The sequence below is a fragment of the Quercus suber genome, unplaced genomic scaffold, assembly GCF_002906115.3.
Source record: "Quercus suber isolate HL8 unplaced genomic scaffold, Cork oak 2.0 scaffold_27, whole genome shotgun sequence".
NCBI classification, from domain to species: domain Eukaryota; kingdom Viridiplantae; phylum Streptophyta; class Magnoliopsida; order Fagales; family Fagaceae; genus Quercus; species Quercus suber.
In genome coordinates, this window is record NW_027069492.1 from 1,890,605 (window position 1) to 1,911,309 (window position 20,705).

The window sequence follows — 20,705 nt, forward strand, 5'->3', positions numbered from 1 at the left end:
TTCAAATTGACCTCATATAATTAAGTACTATAAAATAAACAAACTATAATTTATTTGGATTTCTCAAAATATAAGTGACTAAGGCTGGAATTAGTATTACTAGATCGAATTGGGATTTGAATATATAATTATAGTAGTTCGAATTCAGAAAAACTTCTTCTTTCTAAACTCTGACCTGTTTGATATTTTTATTTCGTTTTTCATTTCCGACAGACATGCCTATGTCTATTTATGCGATGTACATCCTTATTTTGGTAGACTGAAAAAAAAAAAAAAAAAAAAAAGTAGAATTCTTTTGCAATAAAAGAAAAGGAAGAATTGAACCTAAAGTCTAGTGAAAAAACACTTTTCTCAAATGCAAACTGCAGCCATTATTTAATGCTTTGAAAAACAAACACTGAGCTGTCAAACTAATAGTATAAACAGGCAAGTGATGCACAGTTCGCCCCATTGTTCTGTGGATGTCTGTCTGAAATAATAACTCAGCAACTATTAATGAAAAACGTTATGATTAAATAGAGATTAAGAGAAAAAACAACATTTGTCAGCTTTGAACTGCTAAATGTTGAAACAATCTTCCTCTACAAAATTTATTACATAAAAACAATGTGTATCATGTGTAAGAGCATCAACATCATCTTATAAGTGTCAAACCAATGGCAGTGACTATAAGAGTTGAGGGGACTCCAAATTTGAGATGGCTCCAAAAGGATAAAGTGTACCCAAGTTGGGGAGCTCGGCGAGCTTGCTCGCACACAATTATGTTCGCAGCTGATCCCAATAATGAGAGGTTCCCAGCTACTGTGCTGACCCAAGCTAAGATTAGCCATGCCTTCTTCTCATCAGCTGCAGAAACTAAAGCTGCCGATGCTGCCACTCGTGCTCCAAGGAAGAGAACTACACAATATTAACATGAGTTATAGGAACTCTCGTGTAAATAGTTTTAAAAATGGCCTTTATGATGCTGAATAATGGCTTACAGCAGATAAACAATTTATCATAAATCAACAAAATATTGGGGGAAAAAACGAAATGAAAGAAATGAACATTAACTTGAACCTCAAGAATGTTCATAACAAACGGAATACAACATCAACTTAGAGATCTATCACCAAAATCATTAGATACTTTTTATATGAAAGAAAAACCTAACTAGTCTATAAAGGATCCATAGGTGACCCCAAAATTTTGGGACAAAGGCTTTGTTTGTTGTTCTTGTTGCTGTACATGAAAGAAAAATCAGAAATGCAGAAGGAAAGATTAAACCACTGTACCAGGCTACCAGCTCATTTATGAAAAACAATCTCACAGATTCAGTGCAAGAGCATCCCTTGTTCCCTATATTATGTACACAAAGGCCATGGATAACTGAGAGCCTTGTCAACTCATAGTTATCATTACTGGTATAAAAATCCCTTTGTTTCTGAAAGGAAATTTTCCTTTTAGCACAAACTGCAGAATGTTTGTTGTTTAATTGAATGCTATGGCAGAATTCTGAGGGGGTAAGCATATCCAAAAATTGTTTATGGTTTTACAAAATGTCAATCGAAAACAACAACTTGGTGAGAAATGCTGTTGTCAATGCAATTATCCCGAGACTTTGAGAAATGACCCAGAAGGGTGCCAGTTTGGGTACAAAGTGAAGTGAAAGACACTTCTTAGACTGAAAGACCTGTTCAGTAAAATGGTGGTGTACTATCAGCTAGAGCAAGATTTGAACATGCATGAGAAATGTTAATGTCAGTTGTCTCAAGTATTTTTTTTGAGAAGTGAAATTGGGAAGAATCTTGAGAAAGGTTAATGTCAGTTTGTCTCAGTTTGTCTCAAGTAGAGAAAGGATCTTGAGAAGAAGTGAAAACCAGAAATATGCAATTAAAAAATAAAAACTGGGAATACTATGATATCCTGAAGAGATAATCTGTATGTAAAGTCCAAACTATACACTAACATATTCCCCAGAAATCTAAAGACAGTGCAACAAACTTTTACGCATCCCAGTGTTGAATTAGTCTCTGTACAGCTTGAAATTGCTAACAAGAAACTTGGCAAACTCGTTTTATTCAATAAGGAAAAAAGTTGTTTAAAACGGACTTACAAACAAGTTAGCCAAAAAGCTAATATCATCTGACATATCCAAAAAAAAGAATAAAAAAGAATTAAGAAACAGATAATACAAAAAATATATGTATATGGAAGAAATCCATCAACATACCAGTTGGTACATTTAACGCCAAATTTGACATGACAAGTATGACAATGGTGAGAATTGCTATCCCACTAACATGATTGATTTTTGAATAGGGCTCCATAAAGTCCCATAGAGTACACGGGATTCCAGTTTTGTTAAAGCCTTCAACTGTGATAAACATTCCACAAAAGAAAACTAACAGAGAATAGGAGACCTGGCAAAGAAGAGAAATAAACTTGACATATAGTAAACTCTCCAACAATCAATCAGTGGTCATAATCACCAACAAGTTATGATTTACAGTTTTTTGATAGGGAAAAAATAATTCACAGGTAGAAAACAACGTGCTTGCAGATTATACCTTTTCAAGGCTTGGCCTAGCATCCCTGAAATCAAGAACCACAAGAGCAAGCGCAGCAGTAATTGCGGTCCACGACATATTTAGACCCAGAAGCAGAGCAATCAACATTCCTATAGTAAGAAGGTAAACACATGATTTCCACAATATTTTTTTCCGTCTCATGGTCAAATCATCTTTTTCTTCTGAAGACAGTTCAGAAAGTACATCTCTTAGTCTATCCAATGATGCAACTCTCTTTGAAGGGATTGTTTCCTCCTTTACCTGAGAAGATACATCATTTCCTGCCTCTTTTGATGCATTAGAATTTCTTAGAGACTCCAATGTGCCACTAGGAACCCCTTGGATTTCATTCTCACTTGGAATTGATCGGTTCCTAAGGTTCTCAACACGTCCCANTTTTTTTAGGGGTTTTTTTTTTTTTTTTTTTTGGGATTGAAAGTAGAACAAATAATTTTTTTTTTTTTAATTATTTGAAGGTGTTCCTAATTTTGGTTGGGGTGTGCCTACCTTCTTCTTTTCTTCTTCCTTTTTTTTTTCTTTTTTTTTTTTTTAAGGATAAACAAATAAGTTTTTTTAATATATATATATATATATATATATATAATTTTTTTATTTTTTTTCAGTTCAGGGTGTTTCCAGGTTCCTGGAAACACCCTGCCACTGTTTACATGTAAATAAGACCCGGTCCAAGATCGGAACTTGCAGTTTGCATTGACTTCGTCTTGGTCCAGAAGTAGAGAACATACCTCTTTTTCAGATTAGAAATTGTTTGTTTTTACACTTTTTTTTGTTTTCAGAGAGAGTTTTGGTATCTGGGTATTGCAGATTTGGTTGAGATTTAGCTTAGAAATTGACTTAAATGGCTGTTCAAGAATCAAGTTGCATGCGATATAAATTGTGGATGTAGAAAGCCAGTCTGACATTTTTGCATTTGATCATACGTGTGGCGCTTTATTGGGTTCATATCCATGTGTGCTTTTACAATTCTTTGCACTGAGAATTTGTGAATTTCTGGTTTTTCGAGATTTACCTTGGAATCTTACTGAGATGGTTATGGAAGTGACCTTTCTTGAAAATAGTCGAATAATTCATTCTGTTAATATCAAGATTTATGGGTATTGCAATAGATACAAAGTATCATATTTGGCTAGATTCTGCTTTCTATTTGAATTCTGGCTTCTTCTCTTAAGAAGTTCTAGAAAAATAAGAACAAAGGAGGAAAAAAAAAAGAGTCTATATTGTTAGTTAGTATTAGTTGAACTCCCCAATCCCTTGCATTTCTTGATTCTGAATGTTCTGTTACTTTATTATGCCTTATAATCTATTAAAGGCTGCAACAACTTTACTTGCTTATTTCCTAGCACTTGTTATACGCTTACTATTTGCCTTCTAGCTGTTTGCTCACTGTTCTTCCATGAATTTTGCTATCTTGTAGCTTAAGTATCATGATATTGCATTGAATGAATGATAAGTTCAGAAACACAGTTTAAATTAATTAATTGGTTTTTTCTAACCAGGGTATTTCTTTTCTTGCATGTAGATGTTGCAATAATATGGCATCAGCTAGGGAATTTCATTAACATAGAGCCCTTGGAATAGCATAACATCAAGATTTTCTCTTGCTGAGCAGCAAAAATGGCTTTGGCTTCTTCTGTAAAAGTGGTTCTAGGCTCAATTGCTTTTGCAATCTTCTGGGTACTGGCGGTTTTCCCAGCTGTTCCTTTTGTACCAGTTGGGAGGACTGCAGGGTCCCTCCTGGGGGGCATGCTAATGGTCATATTTCAAGTCATAACTGCAGAACAAGCATATGCTGCAATTGATCTTCAAATCCTTGGTCTTCTCTATGGGACCATGGTTTTCAGTGTATATCTTGAAAGGGCAAATATGTTCAAGTACTTGGGAAAGTTGCTCTCATGGAAGAGTAGAGGGGCAAAGGATTTAATTTGTCGAGTCTGCCTGATTTCTGCCATTTCAAGTGCTTTTTTACTAATGATACCTCTTGTGTAGTTTTGACTGAATTTGTCTTGAAAATTGCAAGGCAACATAATCTCCCACCTCATCCTTTCCTTCTTGCCCTGGCCTCTAGTGCAAATATTGGGTCGGCAGCAACTCCAATTGGCAACCCCAAAACTTGGTTATAGCCGTTCAGAGCAAGATATCTTTTGGGAATTTTCTAATAGGAATTCTCCCTGCAATGATCATGGGTGTAATTGTCAATGCCCTACTTCTTCTATGCATGTACTGGAAGTTGTTATCTATTGAAAAGGATGAGGAAGATGTAGCTGTAGAAGTTATTGCAGAGGAGGAAGTGAATTCTCATCGTTTTTCACCAGCCACAATGTCACATTTTACTCCTTGAATTCTCAGGTTTGAACTAAAATCTTAAAAAAAAAAAAAAACAAAAAAAAAACAAAAAAATTGTAACAAAGCAAGCCCACAAGGAAAAAAAAGCCCAACATCAATCGTAAACATCAGATTACAAACCCAATCTAAAGAAAAAACAGGGAAAAACAAACCCAATATGGTAGCAAACCCACCGCTTCTCAAAATAATAATAATAATAAAATAAATAAAAAACCAAAACCCAATATATGCAATTACAAGTTGTCAAAACAAATAAAAAAAACCTCAAATTTCTAAGAGCCCATTTGGTAGAGGAGTTTGAGTAATGTTGTTTGTATTTTTTTAAAATACCTATGAGTGAAAAAGTATGTGAAAATATGTATAATGTTGTTTAAAAATTGAAAAGGTGTGTTTACGACAAATTTTTACCTTTCCTTTTCTCATTCTTGCTCTGCTTTTTTTCTCTCAACTCTTGCTCTCTGCCTCTCTCATTCCTTCTCTCCACTCCCACTGTTAGGGTCAGCCCTATACCAAGCTTCCTCCGATCTCATCTTTCTTTCTTTTTTCCGCTATTGCGTTTGGGTTTTAATTCTGTAGAACTGAAGAATGGCTGAATGGGTTTTGAGTTTTGACTTTTGAGGAACTTGGATTTCTGCCTTTCTCTAGACTCTTCTTTAGATTTGTTAAAGGGCCAAAATTGGGAATTAACCCTATTTGCGAAACAATATAATTAGTAGGCACTGTTACAAAACTATATTTTTTACTAACATCTCGAGTTTAAAAGACTCGATTTAAGGCTTATAAATCAAGTATCAAAGACTCGGTTTTAGTGTTCTGATCGCGCCTGATTTGGCATTTTTTCCACGTGGCATCGACCTGGAAATCGAGTTTTTAAGACTCAATTTATGAGCCAACCCAATTTTGGCTGAAAATGGAGACCCTTCGGACATGACCACTCCATCCAAGCCAACTGGGCATAATAGACTGAGCCTAGAATTATTTAGTCCTTGTCCTACCTACTCCAAGAAATATGTCTAATTAAAGTAAACCTCAAACGCAGAAAAAGAGAGAAGTTTTGAGCATCTTCAACCCGTGACTATGTAAACTCAGAAAAAATAAATTATGTACTTTGAAAATTTTTTTCTTACCTACTCCTTTAAATTCTACAAGACAAACCAATAGCATTCACTCTAATTTTTTTCCCTATCCACTGTAGTTTTGCTATCTGCTAGGATGGTACTGTTCAGTGTTAGAGTTGCTTTTTGTTCAGTGTCAGAGATTTTTTTCCCTATTCACGCTTTCTTTTCACTATAAATGTTTTACAAATATAAATCGAGTCTCTAAGACTCGATTTCTAGGTGGACGCCATGTGAAAAAGCGTCCAGCTCAGATCTAATTAAAACATGAAATCCGAGTCTTTTAGACTCGAGATGTTAGTATGAAATATACTTTCAAAAGAGTCCCAATTTTGGCCTTTGTTAAAGACTTAAGTTTTCTCTGGGTAGTGGGCTAGATGTTTCACCACGTTTGGGCCTTCAAGCCTTTTTTTTCTCTTTTTCTTTTTTTTTTTCTTTTTTTTTCGCAATAGGATTTGTTTTATGCTTTTTGTGGGTGCCATCTTAGCAGGGCTTGTGCAGTGTTGTGTTTAATTTTTAATCTTGTGTGTTTATATATATATATATACATATTTTTTTTAGTTATTGATAGTATAATGAATATGCAAGTTTGAGATTTCTAAAAACTTGTTATTGTTCGGTGAAATTACAATAATACTTTTTATATAAATCATGTTTTATTTCCCATTTGCTCTACACTTGAAAGTTATTTTTTATTTTAGTTTTCATAAATATATTGTTTGATTAGAAATGTCTACTAGAAAATATGCATCTAGATATGAAAAATTTTAAACAAAAAAAAAAAAGAAAAAAAAAAGAAGAAAAACTAATTGAGTCTCAAAAATGATCAATGGATAAATTTGTTATTAGTAATAAACAAAATATAACACAAAATTTAGATGAAAATATCACAAATGAGCAAGAAATTTACCAAAAATAGATTTTAAATGAAATATATTATAATATAAAAATATTAAATAAATATTAATTTAATTAATACATAAGTATAAACAATTATTTAATTAACCAATAATTATTTGGGGGAAGCAACTAATAAACAATAATTAATAATTTAATTAACCAATACATTATAAAAGACAAACAAATTAAATTATGTTAGGCTAAACAACAATTAATAATTTTATAATTAATGAAGCAACAATATAACAAATTATAGTTTATAAAAGACAAACAAATTAACGAAACAACTAAACAAAAATAATTAATAATTTTATTAATATTTCAAATAAACTTATAGTTTATTGTCTATTTTTTTCCGAGAATTATGGACAAATATTTGATAAGAAAACCATGTAGAAAGCAATTGTAAACTTTATGTATTTGCGTATTTTTTTACTGTTGTTATGGTCAATATACAAAATTTTATTTTTATTAGATTTTGTAATTTATGTTTGTTGAGAAACACTCTGAAAAAAATTCCTGAAGCCGCCACTGCATGTAAAAGTTAAAAATCTTTTCTTGAACATTTGGAATGGATTAGGTTCAGTGGCATGTATGTATTGTATGTATGTTTTCCAAAAGAAGTGGAACAGAATAAGATCAAATCATCAAACAGACTGACATATATAAAAAGTGGGAGCTTCCACCCCTGATAGGGAGGCATAAAAGTGGAGCTTAGTACTTCTCTTTTGCCACATCTAAGGAGACAATAAATAGATTGAATTGAATGTCGTGTAATAGTAACACGTCATGGCCTCGTGGTAAGAGCATTTGCAATGGGTCAGGGATATGCCAAATGTAACCAAAATTTAGCATTCAGCCCACTTTGTCTCAATAGCCTGAAGGCTAAACATGGAAAAATGTAAATTTGTTTAGCATAGTGCTACCGTATTATCGTAAATGTATGATGGTATTGTAGCACTACGCCAAAACAAAATAATAATATTTTATTCGTCTGAGGTCTTTCTTTACGCATTTGGAGGTCTCTTGATGTTTGATATGATATTTGGAAAGAAATAATAAAGAAAGATTAAAAATAATATTTTAATAAAATGGTAAAATAATAGAGTTTTGGGATGTTGGTGTATTAATAGGATAGGATTGCATTTTTCATTGTGAATGGTCTAATACTAGGGACAAATATTTTTACTATTAGTGGTGACATTGAGCTCGTAAAATTATTATTCATTTTTTTTTTTATTGTTCATTGTTATTCTTAACTAGTCGTAACCCATGCTATATACAGAAACTTACCTGTTTGTAAAGTAGACTAAAATAATTTTATAAAAAATTTAAAAAACTACATCATTGCATGATTTTCTTTTGTAGGACTTCAATTTGTGTTATATGAAAAAGCCATTACTTGAACTGCAATGACTTACAAAAAATTTGTCAGACAGTTTCAGATACTACAAAAAAATAACTCAAAAATTCAGATATTAAAACTTCTGAAAGACCAAAAAATATTAAAAAATCAGATGATTCACTGCTTAGAAGTTATTGAAACAAAACAAAATATATATAGCTAAACAATAGAGAAATATAAGAGAAAGATGGGTTATATTCGAAAGAATAATTTCAATTATTGCAAGCTTTTTTATCTTTTAAAAAATGGCTAAAGAGAGTTTGGTGGTTCATGTACAAAAATTACTTTTTAAAAAATACATGAAAAACCATAATATATATATATATATATTAACAAATTAAGTAGAGGAGAAGAAAATAACATAAGAACAGCTCATACCGCTACTTGGCTTTAAAAAAAAATATTGAGTTTTGCTTTGCTTTTATAGTGTTTATAATTAACCTAGCAAATTTAGAGATAAATTATCAATTTTTGAGTTTGAGTTTAAGTTGGACTTATTAGAGAGATAAAATTTCACTCATTGTTAAGTTTAGATAAAACAAAAATAATTTTGTTTAAAAAAATGATAATGATGAGTTTGAGTTTAAGTTGAACTTGTTAAAAGAGATAAAATTTCACTCCTTGTTAAGTTTGGATTAAACAAAAATAATTTTATCTAAATATTGTGCTGACGTGAAAAATTGTGAGAGTTTCAGAGATTTCAATTATATATATAATTACTATTGTAGGGACAAGGGGCCCAAATATATTTTTGGGCCTCAGGCCTTGTCCGAGGAGGTTCAGTGGTCCGAGGGTAGATCAGTAGTAAGGAGAACGTAAGATTGTAAGCTTCACGAGCAAGTTATGACTATAAAGGCTGAGGAAGGTGGTCTAAGGAGGAATATCCTCTCGACTAAATGAAGCAAAGATCAAAATGTGTGTCCTATCATCCAGAATGATGTACCAGGAAGTTCTATTGATAGGGATATGCACTATGAACATACATGACAGGTGGGAGCTAAGAAATATCTAAGAGAAAGCTGCTAACACCGCATTGGATGCTTTGTAGTTAACTCTTTGGCTGCATTAATGAGGAAGTGATATCTGAACAGTGCTTTCTAGCCTTACAGCTACCCCCAAAGACTTCAGAAGAATGCTTATGAGACAACGATCAACATAAGCAATCTATTGTCCACATGGAGGGTAGATATGAAAGGGGAGATGTAGTATAAATTAGAAGGGAGGCCCTAAGAGGAAGGGATCGAGAAATAGAAGAAAAACACTTTAGCAATCAAGAACTGATCTTGTAATTAAACTTAAGAATCAATACATAAGAACTGATCTTCTTGGATTGTGCTGAGGACAGTTTTCTTTAGGTAAAACTAGTCTATCTACATCTTCTTGTCATCTAAATCCACTTTATTTGTTGACTGATTCATTAAAGCCCAGTTTCCCAACCCACTCTCTAAAAATTCATTGTATTGGGTTTTTTGGGCCTAATTTCATTTATCATCTGGGCTAGGGACTCAAATTGTCTCCTTACAACTGTATTAAACTATAAATAACATGCCCTCCACAATAATAATAAATAATTATGGAAATGATCAAATTTAGGTATAATTGTTTAATTATTGTATCTTAGATGTTTAATTAAATTAACAAAATGAGCACATTATTAAATTTAATTCAATCATATAGTTTTACGTTGTTCATTTCAATCCTCTCTTTAGTCTTCGTTATAATTGTGTTGTTAGTTACTACAAAATGATCTACTTTTGATTTTTTTTTTTTTTTGTCTTTTAAAAAAAATGTTTTTCCTAAAATAACTTATTTGGGTAAAATACTATTTTAATTTCTAAACTTTACCAAATGTTTGTATTTCATCTCTAAACTTTAAGAAACTTATTTTTCATCCCTAAACTATTAAAAATGTTTTATTTATGTTCTTAAACTTTAGCAAAAGTTTGTTTTTATCCCTAAACTATCGAATTTTTTTTAATCTTTATTTTTGTTTCTAAACTATTAAAGAAACTCTTTACAAACAAAGTTTAGTGGTGAAAAAAGAACTTTTTAAAGAAAAACAAATTCTTAGTGAAATTCAGGACCAAAATATTATTTTAATAAAATTTTGAAGGAAAAAAAAAAATCAAAACTAGCTCCAAAATTTATCTCAGTACTCTCTCAATCAAGCAAGTCTTTCAGGTTTGGGCCTACTCTATTGGCCATACATGGCATAGGCACAAGAGGAGCTTGTAAAGATTTCAAAAGTCAAGAAGAATTTAGCTCAGAATTTTGAATTGATGAGGTTGCTCTGTCCACTTATGTGATTTTTTTTTTTGGTTGAAATGGAACATGTTGTTCAGTTGTGGTATTCTCATCAGTTAACTAAGATTCCTGTGTTGAAATAACATGTCATCTCATGGTTGGGTTGGAGGAAAACAAACATCATTCTCAATTTTGTTTTCTTTTCTTTCCTAATACCCGTCTTTTCCTCACTTACAAAAAAAAAATGTGATGTTTATGTTATTTAATCATGTGCAAAACAAAATTAAATATTTCTCTCTCTGTCTCTCTCTTCCTTTAAAGAGTTACAAATAAAATAAAATAATTTTTTAATATTTTTTTAGAAACAAATATTTTTTATTTATTAATTAAAAATTTAAAACTATGTTGTTTTGGCACAATTTTAACAGAAAATAACAGGAGATTGAATTAAATAAACTGAAACTCAAATGACTGAATTGAACAAATATAAAGTGAAAAAATTGGATTGAATTTTACGTAAACTTAAAGGGTGCAATTTGTAATTTAACCTTAAATTTAACTATCATTGAAAATTTGATGAATAAAATTATATGGTTGAATTTAAATATAAAAAACTAAGGTATAAAATGAAATCTAAAAAAAAAAAAAATTTTACCCAAATATTGTAAAGAAAAAAAAATTTGTGCCTATTATTAGCTTAATCGAGTGAGGATTAAGGAAGGCTATTACCACAACTATTTTTGGCATTATCCGGAAGTTGTGGAAGTAGTTGGCATTTCTCTTGTGGTATTTGTATTCCTTATTTTAAAAATGGGATTATTTCTTTGCCATGTGACAAATAAAAAAAAAAAATATTACCATAGAAATAGTAGTCTTATACTGGAATTGAAACTCAATGTGTTATGTAACACCCTGACCCAACCTTATATTTACTATGTGTTTGAATGGGTAATTATTATTTTAAGCTACTTTCTTTTATAATTAATAAAAGAGTATTTAAATAAATATTTTTTTTATAATGCTTTTGGATAAGAATTGTGAAGATTATAAATAATTGAAATGGCTATTTGTATTATAAATATATACTTAGTATGTACAAAATTATATTAAGCGGTTTAAGTTATTAATACATAGTTGGTGTTTTAATTAAGCATGATGCATGAGATATTATAGTAGAAATTCCACCCACATGCAACCAATGGAAATTCAACACACATAATGCCAAAGTACCATGCATGTGGACAAACCCAAAGACCTCTTGGCCGGCCATGCAATGAGCAAATTTCCACCTAGTTTCTTCCTTGACTTTTTTCAAGACACTAGAACCCCAAGAAACTTTCTTGCTCTCATTTTCCAGAGGTCCACACACAAATCAGAATTCTTCCCCTCACTTTTCTCTCTTTTCTCTTAAGGAAAGAGCTAGGAAGCTCTCTTAAGTCTTCCGTCAAGTCCACGGGTTCACACATCAAAAGGAAGATAAGGCCAAACTCATTTCTTCTTTCTACTCTTTCAAAGCAACTAGAATAGTCAAGAACACTCTCTCCCTTTCATTTCCACGGGTCCTAAACCAAAAGAAAGAAAATTCTCTCAAGCTCTCTACCTCTCATAATTTTGGGTCCAGCCACTAGGAAAGGAGAAATCCTTCCATGCAAGAGTGATTCTATTTCTTCTTGGAACTAGAAATTTGGTAAGGGTCTAGCTACTCTCACCTTAGAATCCATAATTTATTCATGGAATCTATAGTATTGGTATTTGTGGTTTGTGAAATTAGGAAACTTGTAAGCCTATATATATATATATATAGTGTTTTAAGAAGCTTTGAAATTGTGTTGGTGATTTGTTGAAGGTAGATTAGGATTTTTACTAATTAATGATTTTATATGATTAAGTAAGAAAAGGCTAGGATGAGTACTTTTGATGTTATTGCTGAGATTTGTGTGGTATTTAATTTTGCTCTAAATGGTTAAATGACTATATATAAGTGTTTTGTAACATGTCTGATGAATGTATGAAAATCCCCATATGAAAATACCATCATTTGATAATTGTTTGTGAATTTACAAGAAAATGTTGCAAAGCTATCACTGAGACAGATTCCGTGTTTAGGTATGATAAATTATGTATTAAATTGTATATATTGAATTTGGATGCTAGGGTTATTTTCTTTGAAATATAAGACACATATGGATGTAATGGAAGTGGTCTCATAGCATTTGGATCAATATAAAAATAATGGTTTAATTTCTAATTTGCATGAAATTCTGTCAGGACAGATTTGTGCATGTTGTTTTGTATGATTTTTAATAAATCATGTCTTTATTCTTTAACCCTGAAATTGATATGGTATTTAATAGACATCCAGAGGAGTTTCTCTGTAAAATTTCATGAAGTTTGGATGTGAATTGTAGCCCATTTGTATTTTATAAGTGAAGTGTATGCTGCTGGAATGAAACAGTGAACAGTAAGGGACATGCCTAACTTTGAGGATTTAATTCTAAAGTTAGGGTGAGTGATTTGAGCTATAATTTATTATGCTCATCATTTGATATGTCTGGATCACAGAGTAATTTTGTATAAATTGGTTCAAGGTTTAGTACTCTAAAGGAGGGGTTCTAAACCATTTGACAGTTGTATTTATGAAGTTGTTTTGTTCAACATGTTGTATGTTGCCTTATGAGTGTATATGGTTATATAACCATGCTTAAAAGAGTTTACGTTTATGCATGCATTATTGCCCTAAGCTCAAAGCACCTTTTGAAATGAAGTTGGCTCTTCTAAAAATATGATATTAATGTGAGAAGGATGGTATTTCGTTAGGTTGGTACATTATTTGTTGATGTGTGCATAATATGTTTGTGGGAACCTCTTTGAGGTGGGATTAGGATTTCCTTGGTTCTAAGAGATAGGCTTTGAGATAAATGTGTAAGTTTATGTTAAGGAATAATGAATAGTAATAAGCTTTGATTTTGGTTTAGGTGTTACCAGTCGTCAGGTCTAAGCTCCTTCGACTTTAGGCTCTCGGTTCCTCTACTTTCAGGTAAGGGATAAGTTATATGGGCATTTGGTAAGTCATGAGGTTATTTTAAAGTATACAATGCATTGAAAGGTTTTTTATTAGAGATATGGCATATAAGCATGTTTCAGACAAAGATATGTACGTGAGTTTTCGAAACCTTATGTATATGATTTAAGCATATTGATGCTATTACTAATTCCATGAACATGATGTTTAAAGAAAATATTGGAAATTGTTAGGACATATGTGGTGTACTTGTTAAGAACATATGTCATTCTTTTATGTAGTTGGCTAATCCTTTGACAAAATGCACTTTACTTGTAATTGGGTAGTTCTAGATGTGTTTAATACTTGAAGAAACATGTTGTTCAAGTCTAGTATTAAAGCCATGAAGATTGGACCAAAAAACAAGTGAATAAAAGTTGTTTATTAAAGCTGGACAAATAGCTCGACACCTGCGGACAGATAGATCGATAGCTGATCGACACTTCTCGAGAGCTAGGCTATCTATCGAGCTCTTAAGGTATTTTTTATCGCAATCTCGACACTTTCTCGATAGCTGGTGAATCGATCGAGAAAGCTCATGTCCCCTCGACAGCTTCTCGACACCTCCTCGACACCTAGCTATTTATCGAGGTTTAATGAGGCTCGACAGATACTATCTATCGAGGTATCTATCGAGGTTATGGAAATCAAAATTTTCAGATCTGATTTTTGGGCCAGGCTTTTGTATTTGTGTAGGATAGCTTTTCTCATAACCCTAGACCTATATAAGACTTATTTTAGAGGCTGTCACATAAGAGAATAGAAGGAGAACATATGCAAAAGGTGACCGATGCCTTATTCTCTTTGAAAGAAGCTACTGCGTCTTTGCGCCTTAGGGTTTTGTAACCAAGTGTTTCTTGATCTTCATTGTTGATGAAGTGAAGAACTTTGCAACCAACAATCTTCTTCTAGTTGGTGATTGAAGTCACGTACTGGAATCCGCGCAATTGGTTAGTTACATACTGGGATTTGTGCATCATTAAAGGGTGGCGTTCATATATTGAAGAATTCAGAGGTTTTAAAGCGGTAGAAGGTTTCTACTGTGAGTTCATCTACAGGAATTGTAGAGTCTAAGGACAAAGGTTTTGTACTAGATCTAAAACTTCTCTTTACTATAGTGGATTGCTTTTCGGGAAGGTTCCCCCTCAAGTTTTTTACTGTGAAACTGGTTGGTTTCATTGGTTTTCCTGGGTCATCATATCTTGTCTTATTTACTTTTCCACTGCATTCATTTTTGACATGATATTCATGTTTGTTTGTTTTAACAAGTTTTATTCATAATAAATCTAATTAACAACTTGGATTTAAAACTTGTTAATTCTATTAACTGGGGTCTATATTTCCCAACAGAAATGCTATTATTGTGAAATTTAATGCAAACTATGAATCTCAGTTCGAGTTATAAGTATGAAATGTTTTCGGGTTATGTTCTCTAGTGATCTGAACTCGGCCAGTAGGGGTTAATTACTGGCTTTCCATGGAAAATGTTATCTGTTTTGCCATTTAAAGTAGAGGAAATGGAGTTGCCCGTAACTCTAATCTGAATAAGGCCTTCTCCCCAATGTGTACGGATGGCAGGGAGGAACAAAACCTTGAGAGGATATGCCATCAAGCCTCCCAAAGAGGACAATATCATGCACACGAGGGCACCTAAATGTGATGAGGCCTTCTCTGTACAGACTTATTAAATATGGACTAACCAATAAGTTATTTATGAACAGCTATATTATGTTATTAATCATGAGAGAATGATTTTGTTTAAATACATTGTGAAAATTTAAAAGCTCTCATGAAAAGGAGAAGTTTTTGATGAAAAGAAAGCTGTTCATTAAAGATAAAAGCTTCTAAAATTCTGTTGTGTTATAAAGATAAAGCTTCTGAGGAAAGTACAAGTTTATGTTAAGAAGTTATCAGATATCTGTTTTTCTTTAAGAAATTTTAAGTTTTATGATTATGAAAGTTATAATATTTTACGAGAAGAAGTTTATAAAAGAAAGTTTTATTATTCTTTAAGATGTTTCTAGTTTAAGAAAAAATTGTTGATTATCTGATTTAAGTTAAAATGATTATTTTGAAATGAAAATATATATGGTGACTTTGTAAGAAATGAAAAAAATTCAATCTAGAAGGTTTTGGTAAAATTATTCTAATAAGAAGAGGGAGAACAATTATTTTACTACGAAGGGCGTATAAGTTATTATTATACATAGTCAAGGTAGTCAAAGGCGAAAGGCGCCCTTAAGGCGCCAAGGCCTTGTATCGCCCGAGGCGACGAGGCGCCAAAAAGGCGCTAGGCGCTAGCCCGAGTGAAGCGAGGCGCCAAATTCTAAAAAATTAGTCTCCATCCAAATATCAACAATCAACTAAGTCCAAATAATTATCAAACATCAACTAAGTCTGAATACAAACATAAATAACTATTAAAAATTAGTCTTCATCCAAATATCAACTAAATCTGAATATTAAACCAAAATATTGTTCATAACATCATATTAGAAAGAAGAAAACTCCTAAAAAAACATTGAAGATTGAACTTCATGACTATCCATGACAAAACAAAAGCATTTGAAGATTAAACATTCTGTTCTGCCTATTAGATTGAACATTCTGCCTATTAGCTTATTTAATAGCCTAAATGTGGTTGTTATTTTTAATCTAAAGGTCATCATCAGAGTCTTCACTCAAGTTTCCATCACTTTCAAAGCCACTTGAACCAGATTTATAACCATCAACATTCTCTTCCTCAGTCTCATCAAAATCAGCATTTTCCTCTTCAATATTTGGCTGTGATGTTGAGGCCTTTGAGCTTGCCCTTGATTTTGTTTGGAATCTAGTATTCTTCCTTGGTTCTCCAACACCAGTAACTCTTACCACTACACCCCATATCAAACCATCATCATCATCATCAAAAACCAAGAATCCTGAGTACTTCTATTTTGATGATAACATAGCACAAAATCATGAAATTACAGCAGGATTTATGCTTGTATACAAAGATTAGTTCTTAGTGTGAAATTCAAGACAAGATCATGGCTGAACTACCCATCTATAAGAAAGCTGAAGGACTCTTTGGCATTGAATTGGCTAAAAGATCAAGAAAGACAAGGGCTCCAGGTAAGAAAGCATTTATATCTAAACTTATAATGACTAGAACAGTGGCACTTTTTAACACAAAAAAAAAAAAAAGACTTCTAATATATCATATATCATTACTCATACTTATTTTTTATTTTTTTTAACATAGCTGAATGGTGCAGTTTGTATGGGAGCTCAACTCCGAATTTGCAACAGTTAGCTATAAGAATCTTGGCTGACTTGTAGTGCATGTGGTTGTGAGCGTAATTGGAGTGTGTTTGAGAGGTGAGTTTTAAAGTATGATAAGTAGATTTTATCCTTTAATGAGCTACTTTATTTCATAGAAAATTTCAATGGTTTAATTATTCACTATAGTCTAATACTTAGTTTTCATAAATGGTTGTAGATTCACACAAAAAGAAGGAATAGACTTGCACAAAAACGACTAAATGATTTGGCTTTGTGAAGTATAATCAAAGATGAAGGCACGATATGATAAGCGTGATGTTATTGATCCCATCTCCTTAGATGATGATCGATGAAAGTAATGAATGGTTGTTGGGGAAATGGTGCTGAATCCATCTATGAATGTTAAAGATGAGNTGTATTGTGTTAGGTTTTTTTTTTTAATGTAGAATGGCTTCAGATAATGGGAGGAGAAAAGATCCAGGATGGAAATATAATTATTTAGCTAATGTAGAAGACAAAAATGCAGTGACTTGCTCTTTTGTAATAAAGTCACAAAGGGAGGGATACATAGAGCTAAGCAGCATCAAGTAGGGAATTTTAAAAATAGTACAAAGTGTTTAAAATGTCCTGATCATGTTAGAGAAGAGCTTGCAAAGTATATGGCAGAGAAGAAGAGTGGCAAGGAGAACTATGACAAGATGCTTGATTTTGATGATATAGATAATATGATTGAAATTGAGGATGTAGATGATGATGAGGTAGAGGAAGTACAAGTTATCCAAAAAGGGAAAAAATTATGCTCTAGTAAGAGAGGGGTTGCAGTAGCACTAGCACCCAAGTGAAAGCTGTGAAATTATGCCAAAGTCTAAGAAGTTGAAAGGTCCCATGGATTCTTTTGTAACGTTAAAGCCAGAAAAAGTAGTTGCACTTAGAAAACAGGGTAAGATGAAGCAAACTAACATCAATGATAAACTTGACAAAGAGAAAAGAGCACGAGCTTGTCAGTATATTGGCCGGCTATTTTATCTAGCTGGTATACCATTCAATGTTGCTCGCTTAGATGAATTTAAATGGGCAGTTGAAGCTATTGGGCAGATGGTCCAAATATGAAGCCTCCTAGTTACCATGAGTTAAGAGTTCCAATTCTCAAAAAGGAGGTAGCTTAACAAATGAGTTATTAAGTGGTCACAAGCAAGATTGGAAGAAATATGGTTGTTCTATTATGTCTGATAGGTGGACTAGTAGAACTAGTAGGACCTTGATTAACTTTTTGGTGAATTGTCCATCTGGAACCATGTTTGTGAAGTCAATTGATGCATCATCTTTTATGAAAACTGGGGAAAAAACTTTTGAATTACTTGATGCATTTGTAGAACAGATTGGGGAGGCTAATGTAGTCCAAGTAGTATCGGATAATGGATCTAATTGTGTGTTGGCTGGGAAGTTGTTGGAAGCAAAAAGGCCAAATTTGTATTGGACTCCATTGCTGCACACTGCATTGACCTTATATTGGACGACATTGGGAAAATTCTTAGAATTGCAAAAACTTTGGAAAGGGCCATTCAATTGACTGGATATATCTACAACCATGGGGGGGGGTCTTAAATATGATGAAAGAATACACAAAACAAAGAGACCTGGTTAGGGTTGGGAAAACTAGGTTTTGCACTTCATATCTTACAATAAAATCCATTTATAAGCAAAAGCATAACCTAAGGGCCATGTTTACTTTTGAGGAGTGGGTTCATAGTAGATGGGCAAAGGAAGCAAATGCTAAACAAGTAGTAGAAACGATTTTGATGCCTTCTTTTTGGAATACTATAGTTTACATTCTTAAAGTTATGGGCCCTCTTGTTCGAGTTCTTCGCCTTATTGATAATGAGAGAAAACCAACTATGGGTTATATATATGAGGCAATGGATAGGGCCAAAGAAGCTATTATAAAAGCTTTTAATGAGAATGAAGAAAGATATTCAAATATTTTTAAAATCATTGATGAGAGATGGGAATGTCAATTACATCAGCCTTTGCATGCAGCGGGTCATTTCTTGAATCCTGAGTACTTCTATTTTGATGATAACATAGCAACAAATCATGAAATTACAGCAGGATTGTATGCTTGTATACAAAGATTAGTTCTTAGTTTGAAATTCAAGACAAGATCATGGCTGAACTACCCATCTATAAGAAAGCTGAAGGACTCTTTGGCATTGAATTGGCTAAAAGATCAAGAAAGACAAGGGCTCCAGGTAAGAAAGCATTTATATCTAAACTTATTATGACTAGAACAGTGGCACTTTTATACACAAAAAAAAAAAAAATGACTTCTAATATATCATATATCATTACTCATACTTATTTTTTATTTTTTTTAACATAGCTGAATGGTGCAGTTTGTATGGGAGCTCAACTCCGAATTTGCAACAGTTAGCTATAAGAATCTTGGGCTGACTTGTAGTGCATGTGGTTGTGAGCGTAATTGGAGTGTGTTTGAGTAGGTGAGTTTTAAAGTATGATAAGTAGATTTTATCCTTTAATGAGCTACTTTATTTCATAGAAAATTTCAATGGTTTAATTATTCACTATAGTCTAATACTTAGTTTTCATAAATGGTCTTTAAAAAAAAAAAAAAAAAAAAAAAAAAAAAAAAAAAAAAAAAACATTTAATAGGATTCTATATTAAGCTAGCTATGTATCATTTACTATGGTTTGAGCTCTAAAAATTGAGTGAAGTAATGAGTTCAAGAAAAGGGAAAGTTGCTGGAGACAGAGAGGAGAAAGTTGTCGGAGACAGAAAGTCCAACAGAGAAGAGAAAAGGGGGGAAAAAGAGAGAAAAAACAAAGAGGAGAGAGTTTTATATGCTCTGAAAAGGGGAAAAAAACAGAGGATCCAACAGAGAAGAGAAAAGGGGGAAAAAAATAGAGTCCAATAGAGAAAAGAAAAGGCCGAAAAAAACAGAGAGGAGAGAGTTTTATATGCTCTGAAAAGGGAGGGAAAAAACAGAGTCCAACAAAGAAGAGAACAGGGGAAAAAAAGTAGAGAGCAAAGAGTTTTATATGCTTTGAAAGTGTGGACAACAACAAACTTGCCAATGCAGTGTTGCAGTGAGAGAACACTCAGTAAAAGAAAAAGTGTAAAAAAAAAAAAAAAAAAAACTAAAAGAATAGGAAAATGTTACCTAATGTTGGTTGATTGCCGGCAACAACTGGCCCACTCTCTTCCAAACCCTAGAAGAAGATGAAATGCCTTTGCTGAGTTTGCTCTGATTTTTTTTTTTTTTTTGGAGAAACTGCTTTGATGTGGGTTGACTGCTTGCTTTGATCTGATGTTCCCGAAACTTCTTTGATTTATCTTTTATTTTATCTTTTTTATGCTTTTTTTTATATATTAATTTATTTGATATAGTGGGTGACAGCTCATCCCCCACTGAGATAACAGTTTTAAATCAACCATACACCTCTTTAAATTTACAAAATATGCCATCACAGCCCTTAAAAGCACAAATCAGCCTCAGGCGCTCGCCTCTAGCGTAACAAAATACATCTGGGTGAACGCCTCATTAAAGGCGCCTCGCCTCAGAGGCACTGAGGTGCTTTTCTGGCGCCTCGCCTTGCCTGGCCGTCTAGGCAAGCGCCCAGACCGCCTTTGACTACATTGTACATAGTATAAAATACTACGCATGAAAAGATGTTCCCCTATCTGCATATTTATAGAATGAAACGATTTGATTTACATGCATCCTTATTAATTTCTCATATATCTTACCTTTACTAAGTTGTGTAGCTCACCCCTTCCACTATTT

General features: G+C 32.7%; 1 protein-coding gene across 1 annotated transcript; it reads right to left on the reverse strand.

Moving 5' to 3' along the window:
- Positions 1-492: 492 nt before the first annotated feature.
- Positions 493-2,948, reverse strand: LOC111985789 (silicon efflux transporter LSI2; the record flags this gene model as incomplete). The annotated part of the gene is made up of 3 exons (XM_065769174.1): positions 493-897; positions 2,213-2,402; positions 2,550-2,948. Coding segments are annotated over 3 exons (852 nt in total), but the record flags the coding sequence as incomplete, so codon positions are not given.
- Between the last annotated feature and the right edge of the window lie 17,757 nt (positions 2,949-20,705).